Genomic DNA, 21,553 nt, shown 5'->3' with positions numbered 1-21,553 from the left:
TTTGGGAGGCTGAGGCGGGTGGACCATGAGGTCAGGAGTTCGAGGCCAGCCTGACCAACATGTGAAACCCCTTCTCTACTAAAAATACAAAAATTAGCCAGGCGTGGTGGCGCATGCCTGTAATCCCAGCTACTAGGGAGGCTAAGGCAGGATAATCGATTGAACCCAGGAGGCGAAGGTTGCAGTGAGCCGAGATCGTGCCATTGGACTCCAGCCTGGGCAACAGAGAGAGACTCCATTTCAAAAAAAAAAAAAAGTTAGATTTGATTCGAAACTTCTTAACCAATAGAAATACACATTTACTTACAAGGAAAAGAAAAATGGCAATGTTTAATTTTATATTATACATAAATATGACTTACGCCATCCAAGAGAGTATTTGATAAATGCATACGAAGATCTTTACGAAATGGAAATTCCAGATTTGAAACATGAAATACTGAATTGTCTCTATCAATCATAAAAACTTCATTTGTGCCATCAATCAACATCATGTACCTGTAAATGAAACATTAAAAAGCTAGTATTTGCAGTATAATATCAAGAACAGGGTCATGAGAAATAACAAACTGGTTTTCCATAGACCTTAAACATTATTAGACTAATGTTCACTAGAGTCTCTCTATCATGCAGATTAAAGTATCATGAATAATAATTTTTTTTTCTGAGACAGAGTCTTGCTCTGTTGCCTAGGCTGGATGGAGTACAGTGGCACAACCTTGGCTCACTGCAACCTCCATCTCCCGGGTTCAAACAATTCTTGTGCCTCAGCCTCCAGAGTAGCTGGAATTACAGGTGTGTGCCACCATGCCCAGCTAATTTGTTTTTTTCTTTTTTTTAGTAGAGATGGAGTTTCACGATGTCGGTCACAAACTCCTGGCCTCAAGTGATCTGCCCACCTCAGCCTCCCAAATGCTGGAATTACAAGAACGAGCCACCACGCCTAGCCCACAAATAATATTTTTTTCAACTTTTTTCATTTCCTATAGAAAACACAGAGTATACGGAAATCAAAGTTTTTTATGGAGACAATGTGATGTTCAGGAGTAACCTTATGAATCCATCCTAACAGAGAATGGTTCTCTAATTTTTATGAGATCTTAAACATTGAAGCACACATATACACATATATAAATGTATTTTATTAGCTCAACAACTATATGGATTAGGTATTATTCTCGCCACTTCAAAACAGAAAAAAACAGTGAAAAACATCAAGTGATTTGCCATTTGCCAGACTTTAAATTATCCAGTGCTCTTTCTACCATACCTGTCAGCAAAACAGCTAATCCCTCTCTTTGAATCAATATCATGATATAGCCAGATACCACAATATCAGGTATAATTTTTCTTCTCATTTATGACTATAAAATTAAAATATTTTAAAACACAGCCATAAGATTTTCAATTAGCTCTTATCTTCTTAAACTCAATCAATATATGGGGGAATTCATACACTTAACAACCTGTCATTCTTCAAATGGTCAGGTTATCATCACTGATTTCCCATCAGCAAATCAAGAATGGAGTTCTATTTCACACCATATATAAAGTCCGGATGTATTAAAGTTGAGGACATTACAGTCTGGGAAGCTATGCTACCAAATGGATAGTAAGAAGACTTGGGGTGAAAATGAAGATTATATCCAGGAACCAAAGTCTTAAAAGAATGAGAAAAAATTCACAGCATGAAAGATTAGAAAGTTAAAAGACATAAGCCTCAAAGAAACAGAATCATTTTGTTAGGCTGTTTTTGTTTGGTGTTTGGTGTTAAATGAAAGAATGGAAGGAAGAGTGGTCTGGAGGTACCAATGAAAATGAAAGAGAACACTGACCAGACTGTCCAACCACCTACCCGCAAAGTACCTAAGGTAGGTCCAAAAAAAAAAAAAAAAAAGCAGCAATGACTGAAAGATGTAGCTGAATCAAGTTAAGATTAGGGGACAGAAGAAATATTAAATGAAGAGATGCAAGCTAACAGAATATATGGAAGATAATATAATAGTGGATAACTGGCTAACCACAAACCAACGTTCTGAAGAGCAAAGTACACATGTTTAGGATAGGTGAGGAGAAACAGGAGAGCTGATTAAGGGAAAACAGGTGTACAAACAAAATGGAAAAGAGCAGCATGAAAACCAAAGGGGCTTATGTTTTTGGATTAGATTGTGAAGTATGTTGTTCTTTGCTGTTTCCAAAATAATTCCCAAAAAAAAAGTGAAAACAGAGGAAAGGAAAAAAGGCAACATAATAGAAAAATTGTTTTAAAGTTTTAATAATAATGATAATTAGTTCCAGCAGGTGTCTGGGGAGCAGATGGAGAGCTCAGGCCCTCGCTATAAAAGCTGCAGCCCTAGTAGAGGGGGAGTGTGAGGACTCAGGTTTCACTAAGAAAAATAAATTCAGCCTCAGTCTGGACTGACTGTGTATGTGAAAGACTCCTAGACCAAATGCCAGGCCAGCCGGCACACAGACAACAGGAATACTTAGTTCCCAAGGCCCTCTGGCACATGCTTTTCAAAAGCAGCAATTCCTGGTGTATAGAAAAAATCTAAGCTACCTTTGCCTTGGATTATGTTTCAAAAAGAATTTAAATCAACAAAAGGTAAGATCAAATAAAAAGCAATGATGACATCGTCTGCAAAAATGGCATGGAAGACACACAACCCATCATGTTGTTAAGGACTTAGGCTGGCATTTTGCAAAGTTGATATTCACCAAAAGAGTATTTCAAGGCAAATAAGTTAGGAAACCACTGTATTTTTCTCTTAGAAAGTCAAGATATATATTAGGATATTTAAAGTTATGATAAAATATATAAATAAGTCTGTTCATCTTACTTAGTCCATTGTTTCCTAAACTTAATCCTGATATCTGTTAAAATTTGACAGAATTGGTGTTCTATACTTACAATTTGAGAAAAGCTGACTTAAGCTAATAAATGTTAGAATTCAGAAAAAAGAAATGGTTTACTCTTATGATCATGTAATAATGATAACTGAAATTATATTTCCCCTTTCACTGACTGCCCAGAAGTTGAGAATTTTAAATTTAATGTTTAAGTAGAATAGGTATTATCCCAAGGTGAAGATACATTTATTTTATACACACACAGACACAAACACACACCTGTGTGTCTCAGTATTAGACCTTTGCTTTTAAATCAAGTAGAGTATCAATCAAAAGAAAATACTCTCTATGTACACATGTGTATAAACAGATTTAAAAGACTAAGGAAGAAAAAGTTTTAGAGGATGGAATTTACAAAAAGGATAGCTTATGAGAAACACAGCTTGCATCTGCAGAAACACCAGAGAAATTATTTAGCACTTGGTATTTAGGGATTCTTCTGCACACATAAATTTTCAGGCTTTGGAACACAAGTTTCTGGGCTATGATTTTTTGTTTGAACTCCAGTCATTCCAAATCATATGTTCTTTTGTTATGTGATACTAACAAAAAGTAATGAGCTATTTCACGTAAGGAATATGGATATATTTCCACATCACTCTGAAGTCCCCGAAAGCAGTCAGATTCTTTAAAAAGAGGCAACTACCTCACAGACTGTCAGTATATAACTATGTATATAACTATGGTGCAATATAATCTATTAATTAAGAAATTATCTCAGCCGGGTGCAGTGGCTCAAGCCTGTAATCCCAGCACTTTGGGAGGCCGAGACGGGCGGATCACAAGGTCAGGAGATCGAGACCATCCTGGCTAACATGGTGAAACCCCGTCTCTACTGAAAAATACAAAAAAACTAGCCGGGCGAGGTGGCAGGCGCCTGTAGTCCCGGCTACTCGGGAGGCTGAGGCAGGAGAATGGCATAAACCCAGGAGACAGAGCTTGCAGTGAGCTGAGATCTGGCCACTGCACTTCAGCCTGGGCGACAGAGCGAGACTCCATCTCAAAAAAAAAAAAAAAAGGAAATTATCTCAACTGCAAATTTAATATTCAGAATTATCAATAGGTATTTCTATTATATTCATGCCCATTAAAAGGCAAAATTTAATTCAGTATATGTTTCCCAGATAGAAAATGCTAACGTATATATACCAAAGGTATATGGATTACAGAAAAGCCAGATTTATAGACTACTTTACTGTAAATGAAGGTTTTCTACCATAACTGGAAATAATCTTTCAGAGCAGTCACTGAGATGTGAGATATATAATTAAGTAAAACCACCAAATATACATTAATAAACTTAGGAAGTACATAATTAAAGAGAAGGAAAACTGATGGAAAACAATGGTAACTAATACCACCTTAGAGTTCTAATTCACATTCCTCCCAGTAGTCTGAGAGTAAAATGGTCATTAAACTCCTTGTAATTTAAAGTTATCACCAATTTAGACCCAACTCTGATCATCAAATTAGGAATTTATCTTATACTCTATGAAGGCAGAAATCATATCTATTTTGTTCTTTCCCACAGCTTAAGTACCTTGCACAGTCTATCTGAATACACACTAAAGGAAGGCACTCAATATTTGTTAAGCAAAGCTGTATGTACAACAAAGTTCATCATAATATTCTATAACAGTGAAAGAATAAGCAAAGCTGTATGTACAACAAAGTTCATCAAAATATTCTATAACAGTGAAAGAATAAAAACTCAAATGTCCATCATTCAGCAAATAGGTAAAATAAATATCACATATTCATGTAAAAGCGTACTATTCAAGCATTTTTAAAACAATGATAAAAATATTCATTAATACAGAAAGAGATTTACAATATACTTAGTGGGAAAAAAGCAAGTTTAAAACCAGAATAGATGAAATAATGACAAGGGAAAGGAGGAGGATAAAACTGTGTGTATATCGTAAATACAGAGAGTAAAGCCTATACCAAAATATTAAGAGCTGCCCCATCTCTATGTAATAGAATTATCAATGATATTTGCTTTCCTCATTATGCTTTTCTGTATTTTCAAAATTTTTAGAAATAAACACAAATTGCTTTCAGACACAGGGGGCAAAGTTAAAGCTGCAAGGGGGAAAAAAGCTACCAAGCCAGAAATGTAGTCTATAATCAGACCCAGAGAAACATTTTCCCTTTGCAAAGTGTCAATGAATTAAGAAAGGATTCTAATCTTGTTCTTTGTACTACAGAGGCTTCAAAACAACAGATATTCCTCTTCTCCTATGATAGAGCCTCCATACTAGAGCCTTTTGATGGGCAATAAAAACAGAAAAGCTGATCGTTTACATTGATTTATTTCACCACCATCTCTATCTCTATCCATTCTTCCTAACCCCTATCAAACTTATTATGGCTTTTCTCTTAAATTTTTTAATCAATTCATTTTTTAAATAAAAGTTAAAGGGCCGAAATGGAGCCAGTCTAGATGCCAGACAGTACTAGGTGCTAGGGTTATAACAGCAAACGGCATAGACTCTCTTCTCCATTTCATATCATTTACACTCAACAAGAAAACAAGACATTAAATAATTCCAAACATAATACATATTAGAACAGTGAAGTAGAAGCTATTACAGGAGCCTACAAAGGTAGAACCTGTCAGAGTCTGGAGATCAGGGAAGGCATTCCAGAGGAATTCATGCATAGCTAATACACTTATTGAGCAATTACTATGTTCTGAAGAAAAGAGCACTTTTCTTAACTCATTTATTAACTCATTTAATCCTTACAACAACCTTACCAGGTCAGTAAAATTATTATCCCCATTTTCCAGATGAGGAAACTGAGACACACATAAGTAACTTGCCCAATGTCATAACGCTGGCACAACAGCAACGCTGATATTCAAACTTAGACAATAGTTTATTTATACACCCTCTACAGTACTACCCCTCACATTCGGTATGTAGGAGTCAACCCAGCATAGGTTGTAATGTGAGACAGGAAGAGAAATGAGGGATGAGAGGGTTGCAGTACACAGTAGTACTAGTAGGTGCAATGTCCTTCAGACAAGATAGAATGCAGCAATGTTCTGGTAACTAAAAAAGGTTCAGAATACTGAAACGTAAAGATAAAGCAGGAAAATGGTATGGCATAAGACTAAAGAAGTAACAGAGAAACAGGAATTATGAAAACCTTTTTTTTTCCTGAGGCAGGATCTCACTCTGTCACCCAGGCTGGAGTGCAGTGGTGTGAACATAGCTCACTGCAGCCTTGAACTCCTGGGCTCAAGCTATCCTCCCGCCTCAGCCTCCAAATGTGCTGGGATTACAGGCATGAGTCACCATGCTCAGCCTGAAATATTTTTTAATCCCTCCACCCCCAGCTACCAGTTATTTTAACTTTTTTTTTTTTAATTTTATCTTAGAAAACAAAAAACTACTTGTATGAGACAAACAGAAACCATAAAGCAGAATTCAAACCCAGGAGATGTACTACAGCACGTTGGTTACACAGATACTGGAAAGCTGAGAACATAGAACAGGAAGCCTGAAATAATCCAGAGATTAATAGTTGCAGGAAACACTATGACCCACAGGATTAGGGGAACAAAATGAAAGAGATCTGTTATTGAAAAGCTAGGAGCTTGGAAGAAAAGCATTATGGGGCTATGCCTGGAAGAGGGTGAAAGAGGTCCATGTGGTGGGATGCTCTAACCTCTAAGAAGGTGGCCACACTGTTTTCCATAATGGTTGACGAGTTGATGGGTGCAGCACACCAACATGGCACAAGTATACATATGTAACAAACCTGCACGTTATGCACATGTACCCTAGAACTTAAAGTATAATAATAATAATAATAATAATAATAATAATAATAAAAGAAGGTGGCCACAAATGGCCCTGTAGCTTAAGGTTTGAATCCCTATGAAGAGGTGTCCAATGGAGGATGGTCAAACCACTAAGGGAACAAAGTCCAGCAGGTTAGGAAGTGATACAAGGGGTACTCTATCTAACTAGGATGCCCTGCCCAGAAGCTGTTATCTCTGAGAGGTAACAGCAAGACTGGTGTGGAAAGTGACAAAAGAAGTTGGAGAATGGCGTAACAGTTGTCCTTTGCTGCTGCAGGTATTCTTACAGAAACTGAAAATAAGAGTAGTCCCTTCTCTCACCTTCCAAATTCCTGCCAGTGCTCCCAGTGGTGAAACTCAACAGCAAGCAAGCTGGCAAGGGAGTCTGGGAAATGTAGGTTGCAAAGTCCCACCCCTAACACAGTATAAAAGGGTGGACTGGAACTGAGAGATGGGAGGTAAATAAATGCAGACCACTAAAATGTTTTAAGCAAACTAATGACATAATCTGATCTGCATTTTTAAAAGTTCATCAACATATAATATATACCCCAACAGAATAGGGGCCAATCTGTAGACAAGAGAAATCATAAGGTTTCTTTAATAGACCATGTGAGAAATCACAGTGACTAGGATAGTAGTAACAATAATTTTAGAGATAAATAGATAAACTCAAGATATTCAAGTTGTAGACTGACAGGAATTCAATATGCTATTTACTGGATATGTGACTGAGAAAATGAGAGAAGTTCCAAGTTCTGGCTTCAGGAACTGGGTATACTTACTGAGCCATGGGGCATTTAAGAAGGAAGCAGTAATTGTTCCATTTTGTTTGGAAGAAATGATGGACACCATGAGTTTAGATGGAAACCAAAGGCCCAGATTTTCCCTACCCCTAGCAGGCTGGAAATAGGCTCAGGATCTAGACTAGCGATCCATGTTCCTTTCCCAAAACTCTTAACTTGAGTGACAAAGAGGCACAAGAATAGTTGCAGAATTATTTATAGCAACAGCAGAGACATTGTCAGCAAGTGCTAACGGTGGCTTCTTAATCAAAATGTTCCAGTGCCCTGACCTTGGCTCTGGTCCTTGCTGCTGGTTTCCCTTGATTCCTATCCATTTTCCAAGACTGGTTCTCCTTATTTATTCCTTTGCATAAATTAGCCAAAGTTGATTTCTATTGCTTACAGTCAAGAAGGCTAACAAGGCTAGCCATAGTGACACACATCTGTAATCCTAGTACGCTGGGAGGCCAAAGCAGGAGAATCATTTGAGGCCAGGAGTTCAAAACTAGCTTGGCCAAGATAGCGAGACCACATCTCTATTTTTTAACTGGGGAAAAAAAAAGGATGCTAATGGGTTTTTTGTTGTTGTTGTTTTTGCCTCAATATATACAGCTAAATGTAAGGAAGTTTAATGTGCCTATGATGAAATCCCACTGTAATGTCCCTAACATATCCTTAATACCAAGGGTTACATAATACTAGCCCTTTACCTAGTAACTTCATGCCAAGAGACACACCATCTATTTACCATCCTTCAACATAGACAAGTGTATAATGCTAAGCCTAGAGTTTACTTTCTCTGTACATCTTTTCTCTCATAAGAATTCACTCCGTCTCCAAAAAAAAAAAAAGAATTCACTACCAAACCTCTGCTATTTCTATACAAGCTACATTTCCTCTCATTTTTATTCCGAACAGATTTGGCACACAAGTCCCTGAGAGCTAATTCTCAATGTTGTATTAGTATACAGAAATAAACGCAAGTATACTAAAATTTTCTTATAAAGAAAATTCAGACCACTTCCCCAGATAGAATATATAAACCTTCCTGACATAGAATCAGTTGGTCAGACCATGCCCCCTACTCACCAACACCTGTCATGTGTTCAAAAAACAATACAAGAACAGCTGACTTGCCAAACTCCAGCTTTCTTCCTTCCTCATGGGGCTCATGCACACTTTGCCTGTTTCTCTCATTACCTCACTGCTCAGTAAACTGTCTCTGACAACCTCTTTTGCAAGGTATACCCATGTCTTCTTTAACCCATTTTTTTCCTGTTTCTTTCAACTCTTTTTTTTAAAATAAGAAATCTTAAGTATATTTTACCACAATTTTGTAAAAAGAAAAAGGAAAAACATATTGCTCCTTCTCACCTCCTTTAACTTAGTTCCATTCATGAATCAATGAAAACTCTAATCAAAGTTTCTGTATAAAGCAAAATTTAAAGTAATAAGTTGTTTAATCCATCTAGACAATAAAGAATCAGTGTCAAAATCCCCTTCACAATCTCCTTATATAATAGTCTCTGTCTCCTTATCTTATAAAATCCAGTTTTCCCCAAAGTTTTTCAATTATTCAAAATAGTTTTCATAAACTTCTTATGTTACAATGGCAGTTTGCTTAATTACCAGTGTTGAAACAGTACATTTTGTCATTTTTCATAGTATATATATATAGTAAGTAATTTAGCTACCTTAGGAATAAGCTTTATAGACTAGTTTGGGCACCTAACTACCATTTATACTATAATTCCATAGAAATACAATCTAAACTTAATGAATCTCAGAGAAAAGACCAATTTAAACATCATTTGTTTGCATCTGTGATATTGTGAAATATATATATTTGTTCTTCAACCGTTTCCTGGCATACAAATCCTAAAATCCTCAGAAACACCAAAATGATGCTTTCTTGTATATTAATGAGTTGACCGATGGCTGGCAACTCCTAGGTAGCTTCGGGATGGGGACTAGGAAAGAACGTGGCAAGATTAGAGTGTTAGGACTTTCAGCACCAACCCACATCTTCTAGGAAGGAGAAAGGGCTGAAGATTAAGTTGATCACCAACAGCCAATGGTTTACTCCATCACGCCTACATAATGAAGCCTCCATAAAAGACCAAGGACGGGGTTTGGGGAGCTTCCAGACAGCAGAACATGTGGAGGTTACCGGAGGATGGCACACCCAGGGAGGACATGAAAGCTCTGTACTCTTTCCCCCACGCATCATCCTATGCATCTCTTCATCTATATTCTTTGTACTATCCTTTATAATCAACCAGTAAACATAAGTTTCTCCGAGTCCTGTGAGTTGCTTTAGCAAATTAATTGAATCCAAAGAGGGGGTTGTGAGAACCCCAAATTGAAGCTGGCTGATCAGAAGTTCTGGAGGCCCAGACTTGCAACTGTGTCTGAAGAGGGGGCAGTCTTGAGGACCTTACCTTATGTCATCTTCCCGGAAATTCAACTGACTCATATTAAGGTCCTTAGTTTCACATTAACAAATTTAAAAGAACACCCACATACAGTAACACTGTCTAACCATTTTTTTCACTTTTTACTGCTGTTAACAATCAGTGAAATGACAACGTAGCTCTAACATAATCTCTTTACCAAAAACTATCAAAATTTTCATTCAGCAATATAAAAGATTCTAACCCTACAGGTATTTTTGTTTTGACTTATTGATTATATAAGCACAGCAGGCCTCTTCAAAGGATGAGCTCTTCTTTCACACTCGTACCACATCAATTTAAAGTCATGAAACAGATGTGACTGATTATGGCTTTATGGTCTTAAATTCACTTTAAGCCCATAGCTCCCTTCTATTATGTGATCACTTACATGAACACAGCAGTAATTAAGCAGACAACATGTATTATTTAATTTTAAATTGCAAAGCCTATTCACTTCCCCACCAATTTAATTGTCAAATTTATCTAACTAGTCTTTGATCTCAGAATGTTAAGTGTATATTAAATGGCAGGCCAGCAGCATGCCACTGAAGATTTGGACAATTTGCCAACATTTAAATGTCTTCTACATAAGCATAGCCATCTTTATTTTATATATGGTTTCTACCACACATTTTTTACTATGTCATGTTTATCTAAATGGCTTAATCTTAATAAACAGTACTGGGTAAATTACGTCTATAGAAAAGTCATCAGAAGACTGTAACTTTTATTTTAATTTCAGTTAATTCATCAAAAGTAAATTTTGAAGACGTAGAGATACCTACCATAAAGAATCACAAAATCTCAAGCCTTATCAAACTACTGTGTGTCCTTATTTCTATTAACAGATTATTAATCGTCTTCAAAATCTGTTTCAAGAAAGTCCTTTCAACCATCGAGATTTAAAGTCTTGTGCAAATCTGTCAATTTAAAAAGCAACACTATGACAGAGTTTGGCAGGGCATGGGGCCCAGTGTCAGTTTCTAGATTCCTCTCTCTTATTCCACAAAATTAATGACATAATAAATATAAATAACCAAGTGTAAGTAAGGAGCAAATTTTTTCCAAACTACTCAACAATTTTAAAAAATTAATTTGCAAACTGTCAATGGTAAGACTGCTATAATTATGGGCTCTGACGAAAAATTCAAGCTCCAGAGCCTGTAATTCCAGACTCAATAGTGCTTGCTATCTAGATCCCTAAAAATCAAGCAGACAGACTGGAACCAAAAATCTCATCCAATATTATGAACAATTCTAGCTGTCCAACTCCTAACTATATGCTTTAACTTCACAATTGCAACTTCCTTATTCTCTTCTCATTTTGCCATCCTCCACTGCTCAGAAATTTGTATATGTCTGTTTCTAAGCCCACGGAGCTATTCTACTACACCATCCTGTCTCAAAATACGTATCTTCAAAATCCTATTCAAAACTCCCATGAAATCTCCCATACTCCAATTAACAGGTCCTAGTCAAAGCACTCTATCACTCCAACTTGTCCAGGAATTAGATAGCTATTACATACAATAAATGATCATATCATGGTGAAAGAGAAGCATACAGGGAGCAAGTAGGAGTGTTAAAATCCAGCTTAAGGAGTTTCAACTTCATTTTGTAATTGGGTTGAAGTATAGTTAAAATACAACAAACACTAATAAATAAAATGAACTGATTGTTCATTTGCCAACATTAGTATTAAAAGTATTAGTACTACATACCATTAATTACATGTTAACATATAGCAAAGAGGGGTAAAGATATCTGTAGGCAAAAGAGAAGGTACCAGCATAGAAAATTATATGGGACTCCACTATAGTGGTTAAGAATCATTCATCCCATACCAACTCTTACTAACTGTGTAACTTTGCACAAGTTACTTGACTAAGTGTCCATTTCCTCACCAGAAGTACTCACCTCCTAAAATAGTTTTAAGAATTAAATGAGTTAGTGCATTCATGTCCACAGCAGCCTTATTCACAATAGCTAAACCACTGAAGCAATCCAAGTATCCATGGAGGGATTAATAAATAAGCAAAATGCAGCATATACATAAAATGGAAAAATATTCAGCCTTTAAAAGGAAGGAAATTCTGACATATGCTACAGCATATGAACCTTGAGGGCATTATGCTAAGTGAAATTAGCCAGTCACAACTAAACACTGTATCATTCCCTCTGAAGTACCTAGAGTAATCAAAATCAGAGACAGAATGGAGTACAGTGGTTGCCAGGGGAATGGGGAGAATAGGGAGTCACTGTTATTTGAGTATAGAATTTCAGTTATACAAGATCAAAGAGTTCTGAGGATAGATGTTGGTGACAGTTGCACACAATACAAATGTACTTAATACCATGAACTGCATAGTTTTAAATGGTTAAAATGTAAATTTTATGTTATGTGTAATTTACCACAATTTTAAAAATTAAAGAATTAAATGAGTTAATATATAAAGGATACTAGAATAGTGATTAATACATAGTAATACAGTATCAGCTATTGTTATTATGTCCAAGGCACAGAGTACTTAATTAAGTACTTAATTAAAGCTAGATATCATTAGTACTACAACTACAACTACTACTACTACTACTGCTACTACTACTACAGCTGCTACTAGTACTACTTTACACAATCCAAAGAAGAGTTAGAGTTGGGGTTAATGATAAAACAAAACCCTGAATAAAACAGAAGGGATTAGCTTAAGAACCCTATAAACAGGAAAGAGGAAGCCATCCCTTTTGAACACAGAAGAGAAAGAGATAACTGAACACAGAAATTTTGAAACATAGAGAAATGAATCATAGGTAACCCTTGGTAAAGATTACCCGCAGACCACAAACTCAAACATATAAACATATTTACACAGTCAAAGGCAGTCAACAACTACAGTAAAATAGTTCCTTAATTCATTTTTCTATGAATAGGTAAAACTAAAGTAAATTTTGTAAAATCAGACGCTGCACTTAGTGAGTGATAATTCAAAACAGAGAATTCATATTTTAAAAACTTGAATCAGGTGGGCCTCAATCTGTCTAAGAGCTTGTTTTCTAAATGTTAGAATGATAAAAACAAACCCAGAGCCCAAAATATCCCAATATATGGAAAGAATTTCTTAAGATTTACTAACAGTAATGGTACATACACAATAAACTTGAAAGCTACAATACACAATGGAAAATGATCATTGACCACGTTCTGGTCCAGTCTGTCTCATTAAAATAAAGATTAGTAAAATGATAACTTAAATAAAATTATAATTAAATCTACCTGGGTTCAGGTTTCCTTTATCTACCAAAAAGAAACATAATAACTGTCATAACAATAAAAATTGACTGATAAAGTCTCCACCCTCTACAAAGTTATCAAATCAACTAACAGTTTGGGGAAGTGCAACGAGTAAATTATCAAAGCATATCTTTCACTTTTTGAAAAGAACTGTCAAGTTAGGACTGAATTCATTTGCTAAGAGCAACATGCATCTCACTAACTGCCACTTCTGTGGGCTAGAATATGCTTCCTATTCCATTTCACCGATCTTCAAAGAATTAGAGAATTATGGAATTATCAAGAGCTGAAAGGGTTCTTACGTGGTCCCACTTCCCCCAAGCAGCATGCACTTACACACGTTTACACCCCACCTCCAATGCTGCCACAATCCTAAAAGTTCTTAAGGCACAAGAAAAACCAGACTAGATTCACAGACGAGAGCAAAAAGTATTCATACAGACACTACCAAAGACACAAAACACTAGTTACATTACCTCCTCCAGTTTGTAAAATATCTGAAAACAAAGTATACATTAACAGTCACTTTAAATAAAAACATGATTTACCCTACCATAGCAAGAAGCTTCTACCTCAAAAACTAGATTTGAATATATTTTACTATCTCTTAAGGTCACTTAAACCTGTTTCCTGATCATCTAAAGTCCAAAAAGTAAAGACTCTAATAATTGGATACAGACATATTCAAATAAATCAATGTATCCATTTATTTCTTTTTCTTCAAATCCTCAAAAGCAGTAAGGATGGAAGAGAAAATCTTAAGACACATCTTAAAGATTCAAATTGAATAAAGTTGGCTTAACAAATGAGCTGCCATCTAATTATGGGAAGAGGAAGATTTCTCTTGGTTTTTAAGTATTTCCTTATGCTGAAAAATATGACTTTGTTGCATTAAAAATTAAAAATCCACCCTTACTAACTAGGTATGGGACCTTGTAAAAACCACTTGGTCTCCCTAGCTTTGATATCCTCATCTATAACTTGAGAAAATTGAGTCAATTCTTGCTACTTACAATGTGGTCCCTGGATGAATAGCATTAGCATCACCTGGAAACTTGTCAAAAATGCAGAATCTTGAGTCCCAGCCTAGACTTTCTGAATCAGAATTTGCATTTTAACAAGATTTCCAGGTGATTCATATGCACACAGAATTGTGAGAAGCACTAGATTAAATAACCTCAGGCCACCCTTAACACTCAAATTGTAAAAGAAAATAGAAAAGTCAGGGTTGGGCATGGTGGCTCACGCCTGTAATCCCAGCACTTTGGGAGGCCAAGGCAGGCAGATCACCTGAGGTCAGGAGTTTGAGACCAGCCTGGCCAACATGGTGAATCCCTATCACTACTAAAAATACAAAAATTAGCTGGGCATGGTGGCACATACCTGTAGTCTCAGCTACGAGGGAGGCTGAGGCACAAGAATCACTTGAACCTGGGAGGCAGAGGTTGCAATGAGTGCAGATCATACCACTGTACTCCAACCTGGGCAACAGAGCAAGACTCCATCTCAAAAAAGAAAAAGAAAGAGAGAGAGAGAGAGAGAGAGAATGGGAAGCCTGAGAGATGTCCAAAAAAAGCAAAATAATTTTAAAAATTATTTTAATCTGAAAAAAAAAAAGTTTTCACTGAAGAATCTGTCCAAAAGTTATATTCAATAGATTTTCTCTTCTTAGCTATAGAAATGTTCTTTTTTGATCCTAACTAGGATTAAAAAGAGCAAAGAGTACTAGAAGAAAAACTAAGCATGATCACAAATTAGTTCTAATCAGTCTTCTAATTTTCACATTTTATATTATGCAAACTTTGAAACTCACTATTTGCTAGACTCATTGAATGAATGCTAAATGTAAGCTACTTTGAGTAAAATTTTCACTAAGTCCCAAAAAAGGTTCACCTAACAGTCTTTTAAGTATAGCTGAAAATAGGAAATAAAATGTTGGGAAGGATGACTGGGAGAGAATTACTATAGGGTTTTCCCTGTGCCTCCGGCTGGGAAAGCCCCTTAGGGATGTCTCCTAGACTTAGCTTTCTGTGACATCACAGCATTTTTCTTCCTCCAGTCATGTAAATAGGTGAAGTGCTTCCTCTTCCACTGCCACAGCAACTATTCCTCAGAATGTCCATTTCCCTGCCTTTGTATCACTATGGAAAATAGTCTCTTATCACACTCTTTACCTGATTTCCAAAAAAAACCCAAAAAACACAGCTCTTTTAAGGCCTCAAAGGCTATGGGGGGTGAACCAACTGACTCAGCAAATCAGGTGTTCCTAAACTTCAAGAAGATTGAGATAAAGGATCTCCCATTTTAATAGCCTCCTAAGAACAATTCAAGGAGTAGGAGTTGACATTATAGTCAAAGTTTAAATCAGAAGCTTATGGCTTAGCAATCATTAAAACTCTGACATGCTTCAAAATATAAACAAAGGGTTTATGCAGCCACCAGTGTAACAATTTTCTCATAAGCACCTTAACTCTAAGAGCTCACAGAGATTGTGGATTTTTATCAATTATTAATCAGGTCGGTCCAGCTCAGGTTGTTTCTACCTCAAGACTGTCTTCACGTTGCTCCCCTCACCCATGTTATTCATCCTTCACTCATCCTCCTCCTAAGAACTCCTACATTCTTAGAGTCTATGTCATGTCATTTATATACAATTATACTGTTCATTAGACTTTGACCTATTTCAGGGCATGAACCACATCTTCAATTTTCTTTTCTTAAATATACACAAACTCTTTTTCCTTTTAAAACTTTACTGCCATTGAAATTGACCACATATCAAAATATTATATTTGGCAGCTCTGAGTGTGTAGTCAAAACAGCAGCCATTTAAAACTTGTCAGAAATTAGGAATTTCCTTTAAAGCAAGCATCATCTTTTTCACACTCTCATGTTATTTCTATTAGAACAATGAACATTTTCAGAAAAAAATTTTACTGAAAGGGATTTTAATAATCTACAAGAAACTTGAAATAAATTTACTTTTAACAAAGGCATTATACTTTACCATAAATATTTTACTATAAAGATCACCCATTATTTTAAATTTAGAAATGTGCTAATAACACAACTAAGGTATTTTTAAGAAAGAGAAATAAAAACACATGTAGAAGATGCACAACATGATGATGCTTGATTTTATTTAATATTGCTTCATGCACAAAGTAAAAATCTAAGTAAACAAAACCATATCTAAGTGCACCAAATGTTTTAAGTGAGTTGTAATTTCTCCATTTACTGGTATCAAAAATAAAATTAGATCAAGTTAGGAAACATTTTAAAGCTCACTATCATGCAAAAAGTACAGATTGAGATCAACTTTTAAGTCATAAGAAGCTTCCTTACAGGAGTTATAGCAGTTTATAAAGGAGAAAGTATTTTGACCTTTTTCGTAACTGGTCATTAGACATTAACATTATTTTAATGCAAATGGAGCTGTTTAAACTGATTTGTCTATAGCTGATTGGTTTAATTTCACTGAATCATGCTGGCAAAGACGCAAACCTCATGCTTTGTGGTTCTTTTATAAGTAGAGACAGTGTTTCAGGGGACTCAGAATGACTTGAGTTTGGGTTACAGTGTTATAGGCAGTTGGCCTTGGGATACATCTAAACTGTGACCTCCATTTTTATTTTCCTTTTAACACTAGTAAGTAATTCTTAATGAATCGAACTACTAGAAATCAACTGGTTGCTACTAGTCTTTGTTTAGGTTCACGTAAAAGTAGCACCAATTTCAACAGTTAAATACTACTGAGACTATAAAAATAAATATATTATGGACTCATAACATTAAGGCACCTACCGAGGCCACATCACAGAGCAGCCTTAATGTGCAGCAGCTTAAAGGTTGTAATTTATGCAGCAATTTGATTTGTTCTAGTTATATATTATATCCTGTAACTCTAGCCAGTAGTTTACATTCTGTCATCCTAACATAAGATGTAAAAGACCTAAATGCCATTCTAGATAATTCATAGGGACACAAAATTTAGTTCTCTGTCCATGCAAAAGTATTTTAAAAATTAAATTTTCTAAATCCCAAAATGTTACTAAAATAAAATGTGTTCAAGGAAGCTCACCTGTCAGCAAAAACAGCAGCAACATTAAATCTGGGCTAAACGTCAGAGAGATACTATACTAAGATGGGCCACCTATATAATCTTCAAATCAGACTTCGCAATTTAAAAGCACTGTCAGAATTACTCATTTTCTGATTTCTTTACCTAGTTCACATGTTACTGCCTTTTGAGAACCAAATTACCATCAAACATGCAAAAACCAAATATAGTTCCTCCAGAAAATAAAAATCCTATATATGATTTTAAAATATACAGCTAAAGAATTTTTTCCTCAAAATATATCATTAGGGCACATATATAAAAATTACTGTTCCTCATACACCACATACAAATCAAATAACTTTTCTATCCCATGAACAAAAATTTCAGTCTATAAATAAAAGAGCTACATTCCAACATCATGTTTTTCTATTAGACTCCTTTGCTCCCAACACAATTAAGAGCAAAAAAAACTCCAAATGGGATAAAAGAGAATCTTCATATCATTCTTTCCTTCTGAGATTTCAACATAAGAATGTCTCAGTTTCCTGATGCAGAAAAAATACTTCTAAGGACTTCAATATGGCTACATTGTTTTTACCAAAAAAGGTCCAAAATGGCACTATGAGGTCATTTGCAAATATAATTCAGATGCAACGCACAAAAGAACACACCAACATTGTCAAAATGGCTATGCTTTCAGTAATGTTGTATACATGATCCCACTAATCCTTACTAAATTCTTAATAATCCCCAGCTAATATTCTGGATTGTATTACAAAATAGATGTCCAATGCACTGGATACCATTAGAATTCTATTGCTTCACAAAAGCAGCCTGAATTAAACCTGGTCCTCTGCTGCCATCTAGCGAAGTCGTAAGATCCCAAAATGAAATCAAAAGTGACAATTGTGGCCGGGCGCGGTGGCTCAAGCCTGTAATCCCAGCACTTTGGGAGGCCAAGACGGGCGGATCACAAGGTCAGGAGATGGAGACCATCCTGGCTAACACGGTGAAACCCCATCTCTACTAAAAAATACAAAAAAAACTAGCTGGGCGAGGTGGCGGGCGCCTGTAGTCCCAGCTACTCGGGAGGCTGAGGCAGGAGAATGGCTTAAACCCGGGAGGCGGAGCTTGCAGTGAGCTGAGATCCGACCACTGCACTCCAGCCTGGGCGACATAGCAAGACTCCTTCTCAAAAAAAAAGTGACAATTGTTCAGTGATCAATCTATTCAAAAAATCATTAAAATACATTAATTTTTTCAGAACATGCTGTTTAAAACATTTTACTACAAACACTGCTACAATAATAAATACACTGGAGTATTTTACTCTAAAGAAAATGTATGTGTATTTCCACAAATGCATTCTAGAGTATATAGACCACGGCAATAAACTACTATAATAAGCTATCAGGTGAATAATTACTCATTTAAAAAAGTTATTTAGAATAATATTATCATAGTATCCTTATAAAAGCAAAAATCTCAAAACAAGCTAAATTTACAACTACACAGAAATTGTCAAAGTATGATGCACTTATACAATGGAATGTTCCATACAATAGAATGATTCTTCCCAAGACACTATTAAAATAATAGCAGAGTTTTTTTTTTTTTAAGTATAAAGCTATATGATGGCTTTAAAAGTATGTCCTGAAAGTCCACAAAATTATTTGACACTCTTAACCTCAAGAGACGGAGCTTAATTCCCCTCCCTTTAAGTTTGGGCTAGATTTATATGTTACAACAAATACAATATGGCAGAAGTGGATTGTATGTCACTTCTTGGGCTAGATTAACAGACTACTCCTTTTATCTTGGGTGTTCTCTTGGATCATTTGCTATAAGTAAAGTTGGTTGCCATATGGTGAGGACACTCAGGCAGCTGTGAGAACCCACTCAGAACCCCAGAGCTGGTATGAAGATTATTTTAACCAGAAGACATTTGAGAGTCAACAAATGCAGAAAAGTGGCTTCTCAGAGCTTTCCTTATCTGACTAAGAGCAGAAACTTCTGGGAATGAAGCTGCCATAAATCCTTTCTTCTAGGCGGCTTCACTCCCAGAAAGAAGACTGAGAGTAAAACTATCATAAATCCCCTCTCCAGGAGTTTATGGCCATGAAGAAGATGGAAAAGACTATTCTCCCCATAAAAACAAACATTTCTTAACTCCTATTTGTTCCTGTAAAAATCCACTTATCCTTCCTAAAGAATTCCATTTTTTTCTTATACTGAAGCCTATTTTCCACCTTCCCTTTCCCCCATTAAATTAGACATACAAACTTGAGGCATTAAGTTAGGAATACAAACTGTAAGGCTAGTCCCATTAAGTTAGGAATACTAACTTCAACCATCTTGTAAGCCACTTCTTTTGTGTACTTCCATACACATATAAACTAACTTTGTTTTTTCTCTTGCTAATCTATGTTTTGTCAGTTTAATTTGTAGGCCCCTAACTATTGAACCTAAGTGGGCACAGGAAAGTTTTTCCTCCCCACTGGCAAGAAATGGAGGTCTCATGCCAACAGCCAGCTGAGGAACTGAGGCCTGCCATCAACCATATGAGTGAACTTGGAAGTGGACCCTTGAAATGACAATAGCCCTGGCCAACAGCTTCACTGCAATCTGCTAGACGACACTGAACCAGAATCACCCAGCTTAATAAGTACCAAAAAAAAAAAAAAAGAATAAATGAATAAGACCTACTATTTGATAGCACAATAGGGTGACTATCATCAACAATAACTTAATCGTACATTTCAAAATAACTTAGAGTGTAATTGGATAGCTTGTAACAAGGGATAAATGCTTGAGGCGATGGATTTAAGAAAAACAAAAAAGACTCACCCAACTACATTGCTCCCAAGAAACTATGAGATAGTAAATATTTGAATTTTAAACTGTTATATTTTGGGGTAATTTTAGGGTAATTTATTAGAAATGGTTATAACAATGAAGATAACGAAGGGAAGGAGAAAAGAGCATCAGCAGATGTACTATTTCACTAAATTTCTGGGTGACAAGAAATAGATGGAGAAGTACTGAAAAGTGCTGAGAAGCATGCACAGAGGTAGCACGATTCACAGATGGAGGTGCCTATTTTACAAAATCCCAAAGAAGATCCAGACCCAGAAACATCAAGTGCACAGGAGGACTACAGTGACATATGGACTGAAAAGGAGGGATTAGTTATTTTTAGCTATGTACAACAATTAAATTCTCACAACTCATACACACAATACACAGGTTATTCCTCAAGCAAAAAAAAGAAAAAAGAAAAATCAGAGAGCTTTTCTCTAAAGAAACTGAAACAGGGTGGGAGGGTGAATAGAAAAAAAAAAAAAAAAAAGAAAGAAAGAAAAAGAAACTGAACCAAATGGGTAGTGAGGGGAGAGCAACCAAGCACAACCGCTTATCATAAAGCAAAGGTCAGAAGTTGACAAACCCAGCCCACATTCGCAGAGCTTCCAAGCAGCTTCTCTGCCTCATTTCAAATGCACTGCCAACCAAGGATCACCACACATCTGAAGAAACTAGAAACATAAAGAAGAAAGATGATTCAAGGAAGAGAAAAAAAACTTTAAATATGCTTTTAACTAGTATTCTCATAGAGATTCAAGAAGTTATCCATAAATCAAGAACAAGTTGTCATGAAAAGGTACAGGCAGAGAACAAGAATGTATGTACTACTGACAATTAAAAGCATAATTACCAGAATAAGTAATTCAACAAAAGGAAAGGAAGAAAATAAGAGAACCTCCTAGAAAGTTGAAAAACAGACAAGGTAAAAATTATGAGACAAAAGATTAGACATGGAAAAGAATCTAGGAAGTCTAATAACCAATAGTTCTAAGAAGAAAGGGAAAATTTAAAAAACAAAAAAAAAAAAACAGAGGAAATAAAGTATCAGAGATGAGATCAAATTTCCCTTAATGGAAGAACCCAGGTTTTCAGATCCAAAGAGATCATCATCACAACTGACCATCACAATCAACTGAGGGAGCCAGGTAAGGGGGAAGGAATAACAACAAATAATTATACACATCCACTGGGAAATTTTAGGACAAAAATAAAAAATAATTCTAAAAGTTTCCAGTAGTGAGAGTAGACCGCTTATCAAAAACTAGAATCTGAAAAAGAAAAAAAAAAAAAACCCCACAGACTTTTTATCAGTAACAGAGGTTACTAGAAGATAAAGAAACAAGATTGTTAATATTCTGAGGGAAAATCATTTCC

The 21,553-nt window shown here is 35.8% G+C and overlaps 1 protein-coding gene across 4 annotated transcripts in view; it reads right to left on the bottom strand.

Moving 5' to 3' along the window:
• The window catches only part of LOC105496354 (RNA guanylyltransferase and 5'-phosphatase), a 334,421-nt gene that overhangs the window by 224,913 nt on the left and 87,955 nt on the right, over positions 1–21,553 (bottom strand). For all 4 annotated transcript variants that reach the window (XM_011766698.2, XM_011766691.2, XM_011766718.3 and 1 more), the window contains exon 9: positions 363–498. In XM_011766698.2, coding sequence (XP_011765000.1) covers positions 363–498 — 136 coding nt within the window. The remainder of the gene's footprint in view (positions 1–362; positions 499–21,553) is intronic.

This window comes from Macaca nemestrina, chromosome 5, assembly GCF_043159975.1.
Source record: "Macaca nemestrina isolate mMacNem1 chromosome 5, mMacNem.hap1, whole genome shotgun sequence".
Taxonomy (NCBI): Eukaryota; Metazoa; Chordata; class Mammalia; order Primates; family Cercopithecidae; genus Macaca; species Macaca nemestrina.
This window is presented reverse-complemented; position numbering and strand designations above follow the sequence as displayed.